The sequence below is a fragment of the Semicossyphus pulcher genome, unplaced genomic scaffold, assembly GCF_022749685.1.
Source record: "Semicossyphus pulcher isolate SPU_LCO1_2020_fin unplaced genomic scaffold, fSemPul1.0.p SCAF_7, whole genome shotgun sequence".
In the NCBI taxonomy this organism is placed as follows: Eukaryota; Metazoa; Chordata; class Actinopteri; order Labriformes; family Labridae; genus Semicossyphus; species Semicossyphus pulcher.
Genome location: NW_027211748.1, coordinates 30022618 through 30042500, shown reverse-complemented (window position 1 = coordinate 30042500; position 19883 = coordinate 30022618). Strand labels below are relative to the sequence as shown.

At 41.5% G+C, this 19883-nt stretch overlaps 2 protein-coding genes across 2 annotated transcripts in view; one reads left to right on the top strand and one right to left on the bottom strand.

Moving 5' to 3' along the window:
* Positions 1 to 3412, bottom strand: part of cldn15la (claudin 15-like a) — a 4764-nt gene extending 1352 nt beyond the window's left edge. The window contains exons 1-2 of the mRNA XM_069684250.1: positions 3196 to 3412; positions 347 to 511 (exon numbers count right to left, since the gene is read on the bottom strand). Of these exons, the coding sequence (XP_069540351.1) occupies positions 347 to 511; positions 3196 to 3412 (382 nt within the window). The remainder of the gene's footprint in view (positions 1 to 346; positions 512 to 3195) is intronic.
* Positions 3413 to 10145: 6733 nt separating this feature from the next.
* Positions 10146 to 18253, top strand: crfb16 (cytokine receptor family member B16). Its single transcript, XM_069684793.1, has 7 exons — positions 10146 to 10209; positions 12495 to 12621; positions 15415 to 15605; positions 16046 to 16170; positions 16606 to 16756; positions 17059 to 17210; positions 18155 to 18253. Exons 1-7 carry the CDS (start codon positions 10155 to 10157, stop codon positions 18251 to 18253), a joined length of 900 nt encoding a protein of 299 aa, XP_069540894.1. The 5' UTR covers positions 10146 to 10154.
* Positions 18254 to 19883: the final 1630 nt, after the last annotated feature.

Here is a 19883-nt window from a genome sequence, read left to right as displayed (position 1 = left end):
CCATTTGTCCACAGAGCTGTCAATCATGAGGCCACACCCCCTTTTTATAGCATCAAATAACTAATTAAAAGTAAACTCGTGAGAAAAATGAACACTGTGACATAAATCAGCATGATAAGAACTAACTATAATGACAGAAACCATGTTTGAGAAAAATGTGTTTGACGTGTATTTTGATTTTATAGTTTGACCCAGACACAATAATACACCAGTGGAACCAGGTGTAAAGAGTCAAAAGTGGCTGCAGCCAGAAAAGATGCTGCTCAGACACTCTATCAACACACACCACAAAGGAGTCTGGGCTGTGCCATGCTTGATCACATGTGGACGTGAACTTCAAACTCACCAGCGAAGATGCTCAGGATGCCTCCGGTGGCGGCGATCTTGGCCTTTGATTGGTCGCTGGTTGAGCCGATCTTGATGCACTTCAGTCCGAGCAGAGAGACGATCATGCAGCCGAGGCCGAGCAGCAGAGAGATGATCATCAGAGCACGACACGCCTGCACGTGACCTGCAGAGAGGGAGAGAGACGTCGGCACCTTTAGAATGATGTATTTCATAACTATAGAATCTCAAATCTAAACAGAAACAGACCTAAAGTTACAATAGAGATACAGTTCATCCAGTTACTATAGAGATAAACCTCTTTTTTTAAAGGGGAAGATCCTATTTTAACCACAAACAGCCGTGACATCACTCTTTTTTTAAAGCCACCAGACTCCATTGACAAAATGAGCGATTTTACTTTGAGTTGCTTTTTTACCGCTGCTTTGACTGGTTATTTTTTATTTTACTGTGTGTTACACAAATAATGTGTTAAATCCCAATTAACCATTTAAAGTCACATATTAACACGAACTGATCCAGGCAGCTGTAGACCTGTAACTCCTGTGTCCTGAGAGCTAAATCAGTGTTTTTATGAATGGAGTCTGGTGTGTTTGCAGAGAGCAATGTAACGTATGTGTGTGGTTAAAACAATCATCTTCCTCTGTAACAAAAAGGTCTATCTCTGTAGGGATCCTTTCTGTCATGTTGTCACACACTTAGAATAACAATCTGAGCCTGTCAGTGGAAACAACAAGAACTTTTAGTGGACGACCTTTGATACCTCAACTACATCACCATCAAAATCTACTGGAGCAACTCCAAAACTCCAAAACAGCGATTATGCATTAAGTTGTAAAACATTTAGTTTCATGTTTAAAAAAGGCTCAGTGACGTCCTTAAACAGCTGCTCGCATTTGTTAGGGGACTATTTAATGCAGCGGATGACTCCATGTTTAAGCTTTATAATCTAAAAGAGGTGAAAATGATGCTGAGAAAACCTTCGTTTTCATTATAATTGTCCAGAACATTCGTCCATGGCAGGCAGAGGTCGAAAGGAAAACATGAACTGGAGGTTTGAAAATTCAGTTTTGCTTTAGTAAATGAAATGCTATATCTCGACAGAGAAGAAGAAACTGAAACAAGTGGAAGTTGGTGCGTGTGTGTGTGTGTGTGTGTGTGTGCGTGTGTGTGTGTGTTTTACAGTACCCAGCTGTACAGTCATTGCAGTTTATACAAGATGTCCTCCAACGATCATAAAAACCTGCCGCACCTCTTTATGAGCCTCAGAGAGTTTCGGGACTGTAAACGGGCGACAGAATACGCACAGGGCAGAACAGTGGAGCAAACATACACCGGGATACATCACACTGTAATATCTAAGATTTGTGTTTTCTTCTGGATGAGATCCTGAAGGGTCCAGAGATGCCAAACAGGAGCTGAAATTTGTGACAGTGTGTGGAAAACATGTCAAGATGGGGCCCTTTTTCCCCACATCAGAATGACTAACAGCAGATTGATTCAGCCTGCAGCAGTCAGACAGGCTGTAATGGCTGCAACGTCAAAAAATACGTCCACATAAGTTCCTGTTAGTGTCTGACAGCATCACAGAAAGGATCCCTACAGAGATAGACCTTTTCGTTACAGAGGAAGATGATTGTTTGAACCACAAACGGACGTTACATCGCTCTCTGCAAACACACCAGACTCCATTCAGAAAAACAGTGATTTTAGCTCACAGGACACAGGAGCTGCTGGTTAGTTAGGGTGTTTGCAGCCATGTTTTATAGCTCCTGACTGAAGCCATCATTAGGGTAATTCCAAACCTAATTACGACTATGAAGACCCCAAATAAGTAAAAATAAGACCAGAATAATCCTTTAGGGTGAATAAGCAGTAAATCTGTGTTCGAGAAGTCATCCTGTCTGCTCTAACAGAAAAACAGCAGCATTTACGACTTAGCAAAGCTGTTTAATGACCTCTTAAAGTCACATGCACATCCATGTTGCATAAGTAAACCCAAACTAAAATGTTAATTAAATTGGCCTCCTTTGGCTCGAAGGGTGTTTCCCTCCATTTCACTGTCAGTGGAGGAGGCGGCTCAAAATGGCGCCCAACAGATAATCTTCTCTGACACGCCATGGAAGGAAAACAACTCGATGATAATTAAACTGAAACACGCTTAAAAAGAAAGAGTTTTTTACAAAGAAGATCTGGCGTTTGTGTTTTCTTCTAAAAAACGATAAAGGATCTGACCTCCTTTGGTTTTTAGGCGGGAAGCTTCTGGCCGTAAAACAGACCAACCTTTGATCGAGCAATTATGAAATGGTGCCACATTGCAGGCTGGCCTACTTTCTGTGTAAAGGATCTGATCGGCATTCAAAGTTTTATTGAACAAAAACTAAAGATATATGAAAGAAAGAGGCTCCAAAGATCGACTCTGGAGATTCAAAACAAGGTGGATTACTGATTATCTCCTTCAGCGACTCAATTCAGACAGAAAACAACAGTTAGAATAACAGGAAGTTGACCTAAACGCCTTTTATCATCGTTCACTTAATCCGTCTCACAAAAAAGTGAAGAAAACCTTCCAAACATGTTCAATAATTAACATAAAGTATGTTCAAGTAATCCTTTTTTAACAAGTGACAGATGATTCAAACTTTGGCAACTTCTGGCCGATCAAAGTTTCCTAGGTATCAGATATTTCCCTCTTTAAACAGTGACAGCTCCACCTCATTCAGCTGGACTTCACTGACTTGGCTCTTGAGAAGCAAAACGCCTTCAGTAACTTTGCTTGATGAAATTGGACAGTATTTGTTCTTTCGGAGTTACATTCAGGTGCATTAAGGGTCAGGGTTCTTGTCTTACCGGGGAGGGCGAGCATGGATTCGAAGTCTCGACACTCAGCGATGCCGCCGCTGTTCTCGGCGCAGGAGTGCCACAAGTTTTCAAACTGCCTCTGGGAGATGATGACGCTGCCGGACACGGTGGAAATCTTCCAGTAGTCGTTGACCAGCGCCGCTCCGGTCAACACCCAACCGATTATGCACATGATGAACCCGGTCGCTTCCACAGCCGTAGACATGATGGCAACGTTTCCAGAAAATCAACGACAGAAGAATTGCAACAGCAACTAATACTCTAAAGACAATGAAGGTTAGCCTTCACAATGTAACAGGGTCACTAGGCCTCAGTAGGTGAAGTCAGGTGGATTGAAGCTCCGGTCTCTCTCCTTCAGCTGCTCCTTGTTAATGTGACGTCTGTGGCTCGAACAGGAGGACTTTACACTGTAGCAGGGGCCATAAAGTGCTGAGAGCCGCTCCCTATAGTTCCCCACCACCTTTTACTCAGTATTGATGATGATGACGGCAGAGAGTCTTCAGCCACACCTTAAATAACCCTGAAAACCACCGGCAGGTCTTTGGAACATGAATCCTGCTCGTCCCTGACGTTATGATGTTGATTTGAACACAGAAATCTACGAGAAGCGAACATCTGTTATCCAAGATAGTGGTTGCTACATGGTAGATTGAGTGTTTCATGGAGGTTATGGACCACACTCAGGGCGGGAAGCTTAAACGCTGTTTTAATGTCTTACTGATGTGTTTCATGGTTTACATTTATGGTTTCTTACAATCTTTATCAATTCACCGCCAAAGCTGTGAAAATGCGGCGGGAAACCTGGTCATATTTGATTTAAAACAACGTATTAGATAACCCATTAGCTATGTCTGACAACAGCTAACATTAGCATCCAGCCACTTACTAGATAACCTAACTGTTAGCTTAGAAGTGAAAGCGAATATAACTGACTGGCAGTTTAACACGATGCAACAGGAAAGTCTTATTCCTTGCTAACATAACGTTAGCTTGGAATGACATACTACTTAACTTGTGTAACGGAATTTTATCCAGCAGAGCTTGAACGCATCAACTATTGTCTTGAGGAATCTCGTGGATTATTAAATATGTTTAAAACTTTGAAATATGGCCAAAGTTTCCTCCAGATTTCCACTGTCAAAGTCTTTTAAATTGTCGTAGTTAGGTAGCCTACATTTATACCACTTACAACCTGGAATACTCTAAAACGACTTTAAATCAGCATTTGAGCTTCCCACCCTGAGTGTGACGTCAGAGGAAAATGGCCACCGTGTGAATATGGTGAATCAGGGCAATTTTAGTTGGATTCTAATGTTTCTGTGCTGGCTGATAGCAGAGATATAGAACTATATCTGTTAGGTACAATATAACTGAGCGTCTGCAGGATTTGGGGATTTTGTCAGTGGTTGTTGCTCGCTTTGGTACCACAGTGATTCAGTCAGTCCCTTCAGGAAGTTGCAAAGTTGCATTCCCGCAAATTCACACAAATTCAACCAATTGCGTTAACTTTTTGTCCACCCTGAATTTTTGGCCAATTACCACAACTTCTCACCAAATTTGACCAATCATCCTAAGTCCCTGCAAGCGTGAAGTCATGTACACCACCGAACTAACTTCTTGGACATTCAAAACATTCATGACATTGCTATGGACTTTGTCAGAAGACAAACAGCTCGCTCAGCCGATAGATGGCTTTATTGGAGCGTTTGTCCCGGACACTCACAGAGGATGTGTGATGTGTTGCCCTGAAAAAAAGTTGCACCTTTTTAAAAAAGCTGCAGCGAAATCAGACATTTTTTGCAGAACCAGACTTCAGGTGATCAGAATTCTGTATTGAAAGTGAAAGTAACTAAATGATGTTAATATAAAAAGAAAGTTTTCAGCATTTTATTTTTAACTGTTTGTTCCTGTTCCTTCTTCTTCGCCTCTGTCCTGGTGGGTACATGCTGAGCCCTCTGCTGTTGGGTTCTGCTGACTCCTAGCTCATGTTCCAGTGGGTGGTGAGAATCAAAAAGTACTGGTCTGTGTGAGTGGGCTTCCTGTCAACTTCAATGTTCAACATGCACTGCACAGTCCAAGCAGGCCGGGCTGTTCCCTCTCACATCTTCTCAGGTAAACTTGATGTCTTCTGCGTTGATGTGTTCAGTGAAGGCTTCCACTTCCTAAGTCCGGATTTTGACCCTTGTGACATCCACATAAACCAATGGCTTGGGGTAGCTCCTGTGAAGGATGTTAGAGCTTCCCTCTCTACAGCCTCCATGTAGAGATTAGCCACGATTGGAGACACGGGTGAGCCCATGCCTCTGTCTGTAGAAGCCTTCATTGTACTGAAAGTATGTGGTGTTCATACAGAGGTCCAGCATGGCGCAGATGTGGTCCGGTGCGAGAGTGGTTCTGTTAGGAAAGGTTGTGTCCTGTAGCAGACGCTGCTTGATTGTTTTGACTGCCTCCATGGTGGGAGTGTTACCAACCATGGGAGCTGGGATTGTAGTGAGAGGTTTGGATATGTGGTAGGTGACTGAGTTGATGCTGCTGCTGATGGGTCTGAGTGGAGCTCCTTGTTTTCTCCTGGATACGAGCTGGATTAAAGTGTTGTAGGAAATCGATAACCTTTTTCTTATAGCTGCTAGTTGGGTCTCATTTGAGGCTTTCACAGGTGGCTGTGTCAATAAGAATGGTAGTGTCTCTGTGTTTAGCACCACTGTGCGTCTGCCTTTGTCTGCTGGCAGGATAGTGATGTTCTTGTCTCTTGATGTCAGCGCCCTTCTTTCCTGAGGGAAAGGTTGTAAGGGGTGCTTCTAAGCTTAATCCAAAAGTCAACTTGACTTGGTTGAAGTTCGTCAGAACTGAGGAAGCCTTCAAGAACTTCAACCAAGTCCAGCTGCCTGTTGGATTAAGCTTAGAACTACCCTGACCTGAGAACGTCCAGAGACTTGGAAGGGGTGCTTTAGCACGAGAGAGGGCAGCTGTTACCTTAACCTCAGTTAACCTCAGTAAACATTTAGATCTTTGGCTAAGACATTCTTCTCCGGTTGGATGAGTTCCCTGTTAGACAGGTTTTTCACCCACTTCTCATGGATGGATGGCTGTGCTAAAATGTCTTCCTGTCCTGCCGAAGCTGATCGTTGTTTTCTGTGGGAATTGCTGTCTTGCCTGGGAAGAAAGGAATTTGCGTGTCCTTATTGTGTTGTGTAGTCTGTACCCTTGATAACCCATACACTGTTAAAAAAACAAACACTAGTTGTTGGAACTTAAAAAAGTTAGTGTCGGGCTGCCTTACATTTAAAGTTGATTTAACTTGAGAAGATAAGTACAGATACATTTGTATCACCTCAAAACAAAACAACGTTCCAAGTTCAATCAACTTCTTAACCTTTAGTTTACTTGTAACTACACTGTAGTTGTTTCGTCATCACAGTCTTTCATATTCACTTATGGCCACACCAGGGTGTGAACGTATGTATTTATAGTCAGCTTACTTCAGGGTGCCGTTCGTCCTTTTGACTCACATTCTTAATTTCATTTGAATCATTTTTGTAAGTTGGAAAACTTTACTTTAACTGAGATGACATAAACTAAAAATATAAAGTTATCACAACATTTAAACTAACTGTTTAAATGTTACTATGATTTGCGATATTAAAGGGAATGATAATTTCTACATCGTTTTTCATAGAAAAACAAATAAAATGATTGTGGTGTTATTTTTGTGGGGATCTGTACCGAACAGATATTTGATACTCACGTCTGTGTATGATGTGAAGGCCAGAGCATCTCTGCAGCACAATATTCAAATTAAAATGGTATTTTGACAAACATTTCACCTTTAATAAATATTGCGCCTCCTGCGATTTGAATATTGCAGCAGGCCATTCTGCGATTTCCATTACGTATCGATTAATGGTTCAGCCCTACGTGTCATAAAACAGATAATCCATTCTGTCAGTATTGTTAGTTATGTATAATTTACTCCACTGTGCTTTTGTATTATTACACACAGTAACAACAATAAATACAACAACAGAAATACAAACAGAAACCAATGGAGCTGCAGTTATTGCTCTGAAACTGGGTTTTAAACGTTTTGCAGTGTCTCAGCATTTTACTTTTATTATGTTGCTTCACATCTAATGATCTGTTTTGAGGGAACTGAAACCATCTTTCTGTTCACCTTTCACATGTTTCCTCAGATGAACCAGATAACTGTTTATGCATCCTGACAGAAGGAGAAGTCGGACTCAGCAGCAGGAAGTAAAAGAACAATCAACATTTTCATCTCCAAATAAGGAAGTGCAGCTGCTGCCCTGCTTTCAGACCGATGAGTCAAATGCACAAGAGAGCTATGATTTCCATTACTGACGTTAAGCTAAGCTAAGAGGATAATTTCAATCTGTGCTGGTCATTTGGTGTCTTATTTTTGCATAAACATATTTTAAAATGTTGAAATATATTTAATATTTATATAGCTTGAACACCTGTGTCCTGTTGCTCTGGTGGTTTCACACAAAGAGCAGCAAGAAGCAGGCAGCTACCAGCCTGAGTGAGCGGTTCTGTTTTATAGCTTTATGGATGGTGACAGTTAATGATTGATCGTCATGAGAGTCCAAAGTCCAACACTTCACACTCTTTCTGTCCTCTCTCTGGTGACGCTGTACGACTGAAACTCAGAAGCAGTATCAGACCAGGGCACATTAATCTCTTGCAAAGGAAATGTTGTAAAAGTACGCTAACATTTAACAAGTAGAAGAAGAACAAAACATCACCTCTACCTTTTTAAGAACAAATACATCAGTTAGGATTCTGTTCCACTGTATTCAGTTCTTGTAGTTGTATATTTGTTCTGTATTTATTGCTCATGAGAAAACCACCTCAACTCATGTTTTTCCATTAAGCCCAGTGTGAGGAGTTTCTCAGTGTTATCCTGACGACTCTGACCCTGACACTGACCTACATAACCCAACCAGACCATCAGCAGCAACATTTACTATTTTTCTATATTATGTGTGTCACCACCAAGTGGTAACCTCCTGTATTAAAAAAATGAGGCTGAAGCTGAAGCACAAAAAAGCTGCAGTTCCTCTGGTGTCCACTTGAGGCTGTCTCCAGCAGTGAGTCAGTCCCCATAGAGCCCCATGTTAAACTTTTGGGTCTCTATAGCTAATTTCTGTCTTCATGACAACTGTACGGGGAGAATCTTTATACAACTCACCTGTTTAGATTATATTAAGGCTTAAAGTGATGCAGCATTAGGGGCGTGGCCTCTTTGAGTGACAGGTGGGAGCTGCTAGCTGTCTGCTAGGTGTCACCTCAGCTAATTCAGTCACTGAATGTAACCTCTGGGCCGTGTTTGTGCTCTTGGTGGGAACTTTTCAAGCAAAAATCATAAAAATAATCCGGCTCTCTGTGTCTTTTATGGCAGTAACTGGCTGTCCAAGCAGTCCGGGTATTATTGTATGGATATTTTTGCACTAAGTAGCATGTATACTGTACTGAGACTTCATATTCGCAGTTGAGAAACTAATGGGTGACATTACGGTGGCTCATTGATGTTATGTGCAAAAACTGGTTTGATTCATGTTTTGCCAAAACACATCTATGAACAAGTTTAAGAGGTTTACCACAATACATTGGCGCCTGGCCACTTAGTTTGCGCCAAGATTATCATGATGTTTAACTAGGAAAAGGCGAGTTAGGAACGCCCAAACACACTTGGGATCGTTTATACAGGGCCCTGAACCTTAAAGTATGTTGCACCTTTTTTCCAGGGGCACGTTCGCTGCATCCCGGGCAGCTATCCCACCCAAGACGCCTGTGTTTGGGCAGATCTTTCTCCTGAGCTCGCTAACACAAAGACAACAGCCTGTGAGAAAACAGGCTAAGCTAACAAGCTTTGCTTTCCCTGTTTAGCAGCCGTAAACACAAAGAGAAAATTTAACACAACAGAAAGAGATATTGTGCTGGCTACATGAGATCACCTCTCTTGCAAGGAGTCACTGTCATCATGCTTCAAGTTTACAGTGATAATCTCTCTGTGGTGTGAGGTGTGTCTGCTGTCACAGTTTCCCGTAGTGGTGCCCTCTGTGGTTGAAGTTAGGGGATGGGTGAGGTTAGGTTTAATGTAAGGCAGAGCTGGCTTGGTAAGGGCTAACACTCACTTACTGGTTAGAGGGCTAACACATACTCTCTTGCAGGTGTGCTCAGCATGCCTATGGTGTGTGCATGAGGTACATTTAAGACTCCCCATTTGGGATCTTTAAAGTGTCTTCACCCATCAGTCAGAAGAGACGAGGATGATGACTGAAAGAAGGAGTTGAGAACAATAAGCACTTTATTTTGGCAGGGCTGTTTTCAGGTTTAAAAAGAAACTGAGCAGAAACTCACAGCAGAGCTTCAGCGACACACACCAGCAGGTCTATAGTCTCTATACAGTCCTCAGAGCTCGTTGGGTGTGTTGTGAGTCAAGCCTGAGAATAACAGTTGACAGCTGATGCCCTGAGGGAGATGACAACAAGTCGGACCGGCTGTGCAGCCCAGAATCCAGCATCAGCATCCAGACATACAAGCTTTACTCTACAGATCCCCGACAGATCACAGCAACGCTAACATGGACTCTGCTTTCACATGTCAAACTGCTTTTGAATGCGTTTGAATCAGAAGTTCAGAGGTTGAAATGAACTCTGACGAAAGCCTCACACTCTGGATCTTGTGGATCTTAAACTGAGACAGTGATTGGGATATGACCTCAGTGGATTTAAGGATCGTATTCTCCTCTTGGATGGCATGAAAGATAGACACAGAAACATGCTTTGACGGGAAAACAACAGGAGTATCCAGGTTTTCTTTGCAGGATTTCTGGACAGCTGAATAATCGGTTTACAGGTTTGCAGGATATTGGAGGGATTTAGACATGGTGGACCACTCCTTTTGTTCCTGAGACAACACTGGTCATGACATTGAGTCTGCAAGTGACGGTGATGATGGTCCTGCTGGACTTCACAAACTGTGAGTTCCCTCATATGCTCAGATAACAGAAGTACAGTCTACAGTTTGTGCTTAAACACCCAGAAAGGTCTCCAAACAGGGGAAGAGTGCGCTGTTTTAGAAATACACACACACTTGTTCTGATGCTGGATTGGATAAACTCTTCATGCACAGGGCCTCACGAGGCATCGTCAACTGCAAATACCCCTGATTAAGGTTACAACCCTGGTCTGCTTACATCTGCATTTACATTAACACGGTTCTTTGTACGGTTTCTGGTGGCTGCAAGGGCAAACAAGTCCCAACATCTCCCTTGGGAGAAACCAGAGACTGTTGATCTAATAGACGTAGCAACTGTGAAGTCACTTTTTACTTTGTGGACTCTCTTTACACAGAGGAGTGAGGGTTCAGTAAACGCCACGTTATAAGAGCGGTCTGTGCCCTAGGCTAGTTCACAAGCTTACAAGCTTGTTTACCAGTGTCTGCCACAGAATGAGATCTACTTGTAGCGGGAGGTTTCCCATCACTCTGCTGCCGTCTTCTCTGCAGGGAAAAGACAACAACAGTCCTGACCCCCTGCATGGGCTGCTACATATGAATCAATGTATGACAAACAGTGAACAAGCTAACAAGCGAACTATGGTGAGCACTGACACAGATAGTGACTAGATTAGCTGAGGTGACACCTAGCAGACAGCTAGCAGCTCCTACCTGTCACTCAAATAAGCCACGCCCCAAATGATGCAAAACTTTCAACAGTTTGACTTTAAATTTATTTCTGCTGTAAAGTTTAACTTGGGGCTCTATGGGGACTGACTCACTGCTGGAGACAACCTCAAGTGGACACCAGAGGAACTGCAGCTTTCGGAACTTTTGGCTGCCTTTGATCTCGCCACTTGGCCTGTTAATGGCTTCTTCTTGTTTTCCAGTGCTTTCGCCAGAGTTCATTAGTGTTACAGTATAAAGAGCGACCACCATGATTAAACCATGAACAAAGTTATTTTTCAAGAATCATGTTGACATAGTTGTGGCAACAAAAACCTAGATTCTCCTTCACAGGAGGCGGGAGTGCAGGAATGGGTCAACAAAACATTTACTTTAACAATGTAGTCACTTCCTGTTCCATCCTTTGCTAACCACAGCCACCATTGTTCCCCAGCCCTTATCAGAATCAGAATCTGGTTTATTGCTAACGAAGTTCACGCAAACAAGGAATTTGACAATTAACACAGAAGCAGAAAAGAAATAAGGCAAAGCTATTCCACAGTAGCACTCCTTCTGCTGTGGACCTTAAATAGAACAGAGATAAAAAATAGACAATAAGAATACGATATGAAAAAGCAATGTGTGATTAAAGAGCTGTACCGATGTGCAGGTGCAAATCTTTAACAGTATAGAATTAAAAACAGTGCAGTGTAAACATACAGCATGTGGTCCAGTGTGCGTCAGTGTAACGCATGAATCTGAATTTAAGACTGAACATTAATGTGATGTTAAGTGAAGATGAGAGTCCGTGTCATGTGGGGGCGGGGCTTGTTGATGAGGCTGGTGGCAGAGGGGAAGAAGCTGTTCCTGTGGCGGGAGGGAGGGTAACGAAAAGACTGTGTCCAGGGTGAGAGGGGTCGGGCACAATCCTACCTGCACGCCTCAGGGTCCAGGAGGTGTACAGGTCGTGGAGAGATTGCAGACTGCAGCCAATCATCATCACCTATTGATTGTACCACATTGTTAAACTTTGACTATCACAGTCCCTTAACTTTGACATTTTTTTGTGGTCACATCCCTCGCCTTCAAGAAAAACTTTGGCATTGTGGGAAATACATTTCTTTTCTTGCTTTCTCAGAGTCCAATTCCTGTACAGTCAAAATTAAGCATCAGCCAGCAGAAAGGTTAGCTTAGCTTAGCATAAAGAAACAGGGGAAAAGAGGTAGCCTTGCTCTAAACCAAATGATAGATTAATTTTGGTTCCAGAAGTGACCACATCAGGACAAAAAGTTATACACATTGCTACACCTCTCTCTTAATTGACAGGTTGCCAAGGTAGCTTCTTGTCAATCACAGGTAGCCCCGCCCTAAACCCTCCCCTGCTTTACGGACTGTGTGACTCTAAATGGAGCATCAGTGACTGAATGAACATCATGCTGTGTTGAAGAAGACTTGAAACTAGAGACTGAGACCATAAACTCGTTAGGAACATGTTTACTGAGGGAATAAATCAAGAGAGGAGGAGGAGCATGTTCTCATAGACTTCTATAGTACCACTCTTCTTCATAGTGGATTAAAGCATGAATTCATTGTTTCACCAGATGTTTGGACGCTGCCTGCGCCAAGCAGAGTTTCCATGGACTCTGTTAACATGAAACACGTCCTGAAGTGGCTCCCTCTGCAGGCTCACTGCGACACTGCAGTCCTCTACTCTGTTCAGTTCCAGGGGTAAGTCATACCCGTGAAAGACTGGAAATCAGTCAACACTCATGATCACTTTCCAAATCATACATCAGTTTTCCCTCCTTACAAGCAGTCGTCGTACTTTCTTTTCCCGGATTCCACAACTGTCTTCCTGCTGCACCCAGTACTCAGGAAAGCATCGGATGTGTATTCATCCACTGCTGAAAATAGTCCCCAACAAATACACTATTTCTTCCTGTTTGTTTAATAAAAACTACAGTGAGCAGCTGTTTTAGGAAATTACTGAGCCTTTCTCTTAAAGTGCTAATATCGAAGATCTCAGTTTCCTTCTCTTTGGCGGCACCGATGGTGATAAACGGTGATTGCGGGAGCACACTTCCCAGATATCCACACAGTGCTGCATGTGTGACGTCCACGGTTGGCTCCGGTTGTAACTCCTGATTTTCCTGGCTGACGGTCGCTTTCCTTTTCAGACTGTTTGCTTCATCTGAGCGTCGAGTTTGTTTCTTCTTCTTTGGATTTTCACTTCTTGTTGAAGTTGTATCTGTAGTCATCCATCTTTTCTTTGTTTGTTCAGCCATAGTAGATTACTGTTTACTCGCAACACTTGCAGAGAGCGGAAAAGCAGCCGCTTAGCTCCGCCTACCCTCTCTGGCAGACCAACCACTGCTGGCTGATGGGAAACGCGTCACTAACTGGGCGCCGCCACAGACACCCAGCCTGTAATAATACTATATACTGCAAACACAAAGGCTTTGATCAGTGGGCCACATGCTCAGTCACCATTACCTCATTTGGTGATTGATAGAAACTTAACAGACGTTCCTTTACATGAAAATCTTCCACATTATCACTTTAAAAAATGAACCTTGTATTGGTGAGGTTTTAAAGTTTAAGAGCCAGACTCACACAGTTTTTAATTTATTTTCTATTTTTGATTAAACTTGCTGTCAAAAAGAAAAACTATGTAAAAGCATCAGATGTGTCATTCAGGTCACAGATGTCGGTGGCATTAATCGCACAAAATGGAAGAATTTAAGTAAATAAATTATCAGATAAAAAGTAATATTTTGATTTTAATGTATTTACCTACAACAAAGTTTGATCTTTGCAACAAGAATGCAGCTTGAAAAAAAGGTTATTATTTGTGAAGAAATCCTTCATGCGCAGTTGAAGTGCACAAAGAATAGCATAGCACCGTCTATAATGAAGAGCTGACTCAGGTACAGTTTGACAGTGAAGTTGTTTCTCAGGGTTATTTATGCACCTGAAACCTGCAGGTGAATCCAGCAGGTTTGTCTACCTGTTAATTGTTGCACTAATTAACAGCTTCAAATCATGCGACCTAATAACACAGAAATTAGCGACACACCTGTCCCGGTGATGATAATTTACAGGTGTGTCCAGCACTGACACATCATGAGCAGCTTGAGGTTTTCACTCAGTAGTCATACTCCACATTCAGACTGTCACTCACAGAGAGGAACTCATAATTAACTCTGGGGAATGTTCCTGCGGCTGTTTTGAAGGCTCTGAAATCACTCCTCTGTGTTTGAAGTGAGCAGAGATCAGGTTTGTAATCTCATCCTAAGTCTTTAAGTTTTAGTTTTAGCCATAGACTGTATAAAAAGATGGCCGTCATGACAGCTCCCTATAAGTGAAGCCAAACCCTCTCTATCGCCCCCTGCTGACTGGCTGCAGTATAGCTCATAAAGCCCGCCTCCTCCATGTTAACAGATGGGACATGAGTCAAACTATAGAATCTAAATACACGTCAAACACATTTTTCTCAAACATGGTTTCTGTCGTTACAGTTAGTTCTTATCATGCTGATTTATGTCACAGTGTTCATTTTTCTGACAAGTTTACTTTTAGTTTTTTGATGCTGTCAAAATGATGATTGACAGCTCTGTTGACAAATTCGGCTCCTGCAGCCAATCAGTTCCTGGTGAGCGGAGGACGATCTGCGAGAGGAGACGTAACTAAAACAATCACTACAGTCATGGAAGTTTCCATACCTGTGAACTTTAACCTCAGACCAACACAAGAAGCTGTTCTGCTGTTTAATACGCCTGTTCAGGGTCGCAGGGGGGCTGGAGCCTATCCTGGCTGTCATTGGGCAAGAGGCGGGGTTACACCTGGACAGGTCACTCACACCTATGGCCAATTTAGAGTTACTGATGAACCTAACGAGCACGTCTTTGGACTGTGGGAGGGAACCCACGCATGCACAGGGAGAACATGCAAACTCCACACAGAAAGGCCCGCTACGTCCGAACCGGGATTCAAACCAGGAACCTTCTAGCTGCACCGCCGTGCAGCCGTTGAAGATGTATGATGTTTGAAAACTGAAATCCTGTTCTGCATTATTAAAAAACTTTGCCCCAAAATGTAGTTGAAAGCTACAGTAGAAGGTGAAGTTAGACTCTGCAGGTCTGAACAATATCTGCTGTGTGAGCTTGAGAACATAAATCCTGAGACAGTAAACTGTAATAAATGTCATCCAGCAGGTCTGCTCCGCCCCTCAGCTGACTAATATGATGACTCATTTTTACACTTAATTTTGTTTTCAATGACGCTGTGAAGAGAAGTCTGATTTAAAAATGAAAACCATTTAGTAAGGACCGAGCTTCTGACTCAGAGGCACGCATGGCTGTGTGCAGGGTGTGGTGCCTGAGAGTTATAGCAGAGGCACACACTGTTGGAATCACTTTCAGAGAGCAGGTGTTACACAACGGCCTCACAACATACCTCACTAATAAAGAAATCTAAAGCAAGAATGTTTAAAAGCTCTGTGTGTGTCTGTTTGTCCCACAGGGAGTTTGAGCTAATGGTTCTGAACAGCAGCTGGGTGGATGCTCCTGAGTGTCAGCACACTCCCAACACACAATGCGACCTGACCTTTGACCTGGGCTCAGACTCTGACTACAACCTCCGCATCAGAGCGCAGTGCGGGTCCCAGCTGTCGCCCTGGAGCAAACTCAGCCGACCTTTCAACCGCAGAGACAGTAAGAGGCAAACAGGAGCAGGCTTTCAATCCAACAGCTGATTACACTTGAAATTAAATATTGAATGAAGACAACTTTGTGAGATGCTGTGCACAAGAGGGGTTAAAGGAGAAGTTCGGTATTTTTAAACCTGGATCCTATTTATACAAATTAGGGGTCGAAATGACTCATAGGAACAAAAAGTTTTGTCCCCCCGCCGCATTACGGCTGTAATGGCTGCAACATCATCCACCAGGGCAAGTGCGTCCCGATCAAAGTAGCCTGTTTCACAGATGCCAGCTGCAATCACTGTACCTGAAGTATCTGGAGTAGATTTACATTCAGCACAATAACGCCCCTGAGTCTTATAAAACAGAATCCTCTGGTTGACTGCTTGTGACAAAAATAAAGAGTGTGTTAATGTTGGTTTGAAAAGTTCGGCCTTTGTCGGTCCTCCCCAGCGTTCCTGACAGTGCCGGAGATGAAGGTGACGGCCGTGGGCGACGCCCTTCAGGTGTCATTTGACGGGCTCCCTCTCACTGTGGTGGTCAGCGTGACGGTGTGGAAGAGAGGGGAAGAGCTGCAGGTCAGAGGTTACTCCGTGTCTGTATTTTTCTGCCCTCTCCCTTTCTCTTTTGTTCTGTCTTTTTACCTCCTGGTTCCTTCCTCCATTGTTCTGTTTTGGGTTTTTTCCTCTTTCTATTCATTATGCTTTTTTCTTCCCTTCTTTTTCCTTTATCCTTGTGACCCTGTTTTTGTTCCTTCCAAACTTTTTCCCCTTTATCACTTCCCCTTTTCCTTTATAGTTTTTTTTGCCTATTACCTTTATCTGATGTTCTTTCTTGAAACTAAATGTTTTCTTCCTCTCTGCCAGTTATGCTTGCATCATCCCTTCTTCCTTTCTGAAAGAAGTTTATTTAAGAAATAAAAAAAACCTCTCTTACTTCCGTCATCATTTCACGTCCATGTCTCATTTTACACCAAAGACGTTCACCTGTGATGCTTTCCCTCCTCCACACAGCCTACTGTGTACAGGATGCCACCTGAACAGACGGTGCTGCATGTCGCCGCCCTGCAGGAGGGAGCGATGTACTGCGTCAGAGCTCAGGCTGACGTGAACACGCAGCTCCACAGCAGCAGTAGCACCGACACCCAGTGTGTGTCCATTACAGGTACAGGTGTACAAGCCAACACTGCATACATCTGAACATTTAACATGTCACAACCTTTAGCTGGACGTGTCCTCACCCCAAAAACAACCTCATGTTCAATGATTTTAAGTCAGAAAATATCGTGTTGCTCCATATTCCCAATTACAAGAAATGCTCTCCATTCCAAAAATTCTTAAAATGTCCTTAAATGTCCGAATAAACTCACAAAACATCTTTTTGCTCTGCTAAAACATTCACTTTAAATCAAAATATCAGCACTTTATTTGTCACTTTGAAAAAGGATCTTTTTAATGCACCTGCAGGTCCTGACGCTGCATGGAAGAGGCCAACCACTGTGACCGTGACTGTCATCATCATGGCAGGTCTCCTGTTCGCTGTGTTCTGGTCCGTCGTTCACTGCCGCCCAGACGCCTGTCGAGCGTATTTCCGTAAAGAGCCCCTGCCCAACGCACTGGTCAGTGTCCTTCACTATTACCACATAAATAAATCGATCAATCCAGAATCAGACAAACGTGTTAACTTAGTGGAAATTCACTTAGTGGAGTAAAACAAACAGTTAACTGACATTGTGCAAAAGTAACTTAATAAACCTATATAACATAAAAAGCCCAATTAATTTTGTCCATTTGAAAAATCTATTTAAAGCTGACAGCGACACTGTGACTACATGTGTTTCATTCTGGATGTCCTTTTTGTAGTTTTTATTTGTGTTATTCTGCATTGTAGTTTTTTATATACGTTTTATTTTTTACATTTGACCAATAATCTATCAGTACCTCAGATCATTAATCATGAATACAGTGAGGATCGTTTTAGACAGTGTGGCTTTTTGTATAATGCAGTTAATAAAATCATCTCACAAATAGAAGAAATAGAATCATGTAAAACATTTTATTTTTAATGTCAGTCAGCACACATCTGAAACTAATATATTTCAATTAGAAATATATTTTTGTCCTGCAGCACAAACGCTCTTTAGTGTCGGGCAGCACAATGATGAATTAAAAGTTTAAAGTGAAAAAGAATAACCATCACAGTTATCTGACAATCTAACACCACTAAATGATATGGTTTATAAAAAAGAACTCTGTACACAAACATTTATTTAATTAACATTTATGATATACAACAAAACAAAAATATTTTTGCTTTGTTCAAAAATGTTTGTTATTTGTCATTATTAGTTTGTTAACAAAGTGAGATGTTTCTGGATCATATTTAACAAATACCTTGTAGAATCACCCTTTTACTATAAATTATGAATTTACCTAAAAAGAGAAAGAAAGTTCATCCATCTCATCCCTCACTCTTTGCTGTAGGATTCAGTATTTCCTGTTTTTTTTGCTTTGTAAGTTATAGCAACTAGTATGAATAAAGAAAATTCATTCACTGTTTCAGAAACCTGAATGGGACTTTCAAATCCCGATGAGCCCTGAAGAGGCAGAGCTTTGCCAGCAGATCCATGTTGTGCCGAGTTTCCACCACTTGCAGAACTGAAGTGATGATTTGAACATTGCAGGGAATCTGGAGGACAGAAGCCTGAACACTCATTCATCCTGGATTTACAGAATACGTTTGTGGCGCATTCAGAAGGAAACGGCAGTATAATGTAGAGAATTAACCATGCTGCCTCTTTTATCATAATCTGTAGTTGATGAAAAAAATCAACAGATCTTTGGAATGTATGACTACCACCATCGCATCAGCAAAGAGGAACTTCTGGTAACATCATAGAGACTAAGCCATGAAGAGGCTGTAGAAACAAAGGATGTCAGGCGATGTGACTATAGAGCCGGTGAGTCCATGAAGGGAGGAGGAACACAAAGAAATGTGAGCTTTACTGTTACTTTTCTGTCTTTTATTAGCATCAAAAGTTGGTTTCTTTAAACGTTGAATATGGTGGTTTTTGTAACATTAACCTCATAGTTACCATTTTAACCGCAACATCAAAGGTGGCCTCGACTTAAGCTGTCACCAATCACCTGCTGCTAGCTGCTGTGTGACCTTTCTTATGATTCAATAACTGTGTAATTTTATCAGTTATATCCAAGCACACCCACACTAAACTAAATTTCAATTTTACAGAAAATTAAATGACAATATTTTGAATTTGGACTAAAACTAATTTCGCATTCTCTTCAAATGTGTAATATTATGTACATAAAACCTTAAATTACATAGTTAGAAATGTTTCCAAAGGTTCCCAGTTTTATACTGACATTGCATCCAGTAATCTTGAACTGGCTTTTAAATTCAACTTTTTGTTGAACACAGTTAGTGCATAAGCAGTGGGCCTAAAATTCAGTGAAGTCCTATCAATGGTGTGGACGTAAGAGCGATGATTGTCTTTATCACATCTTTTTACATTTTTTTAGTTTACTTTTTTAATACATGGTTTAAATGTACATTTACTAATAACGTATTTATTTTATATTATTTTTATTTTCAGTATTTTCTTTATAAAATGATGAATTGGTGAAGTACAAAAGTTAAGCTGAGTGCCAAGGATTACAAATCCTGTACGTTTACTACTCCTACTACATTTAGTCCTCAAGCTGAATTAATAATTATTTCTAAAACTGAGGCAATGAATTTTAGATATAAGTTGACATATTTGAAATATGTATCTATTATAAGGTAATTATGACTTATAATTTAGTAATCAAGAAGAGATTAAAGGTTTTCATTTTTTAAATATATTGTGTCTTTACTTGGCATTGTTATGGAACTGAAACATTTGTAACGATTGTTCTGTACATCAGAGTATTGTTTTGTTTATGTTGCTGTCATGCTGTAGTGTTACATGCATCACTGTTTTGGTGGTGTTTCATTATATCTATATTTTTTTTTCACATAAATCCTGGTAAACCTCTGTATGTATGTTTTATATGTGTTTTGTTAAAATATTTAGTGAAATTACTTTTAAAACTTTTTAATGCCAAACTGTTTTCATTGAAAACTGTGTGTGGTGGCAATTTCTGATGACGAGACCAATAAAGTTCTCAGGGAAACAAAGTTGTCTTTTGATGTCATTTAATTGAAGAATATTAAAAGATGAGTAAAAGCAATAATCAACTCGAGCTGGGTCAGACCAGTACTACACAGAACGCAGCTGTCTAGCTGACTG

What these genes read in the sequence shown, in the direction of transcription:
- crfb16 (XM_069684793.1), top strand. Translation starts at nt 10,155, where the DNA reads ATGACATTGAGTCTGCAAGTGACGGTGATGATGGTCCTGCTGGACTTC. An exon ending in CCTGCTGGACTTCACAAACT is followed by an intron (nt 10,210 to 12,494) that starts GTGAGTTCCCTC and finishes TTGTTTCACCAG; the next exon opens with ATGTTTGGACGCTGCCTGCG. An exon ending in CCAGTGTGTGTCCATTACAG is followed by an intron (nt 16,757 to 17,058) that starts GTACAGGTGTAC and finishes ATGCACCTGCAG; the next exon opens with GTCCTGACGCTGCATGGAAG.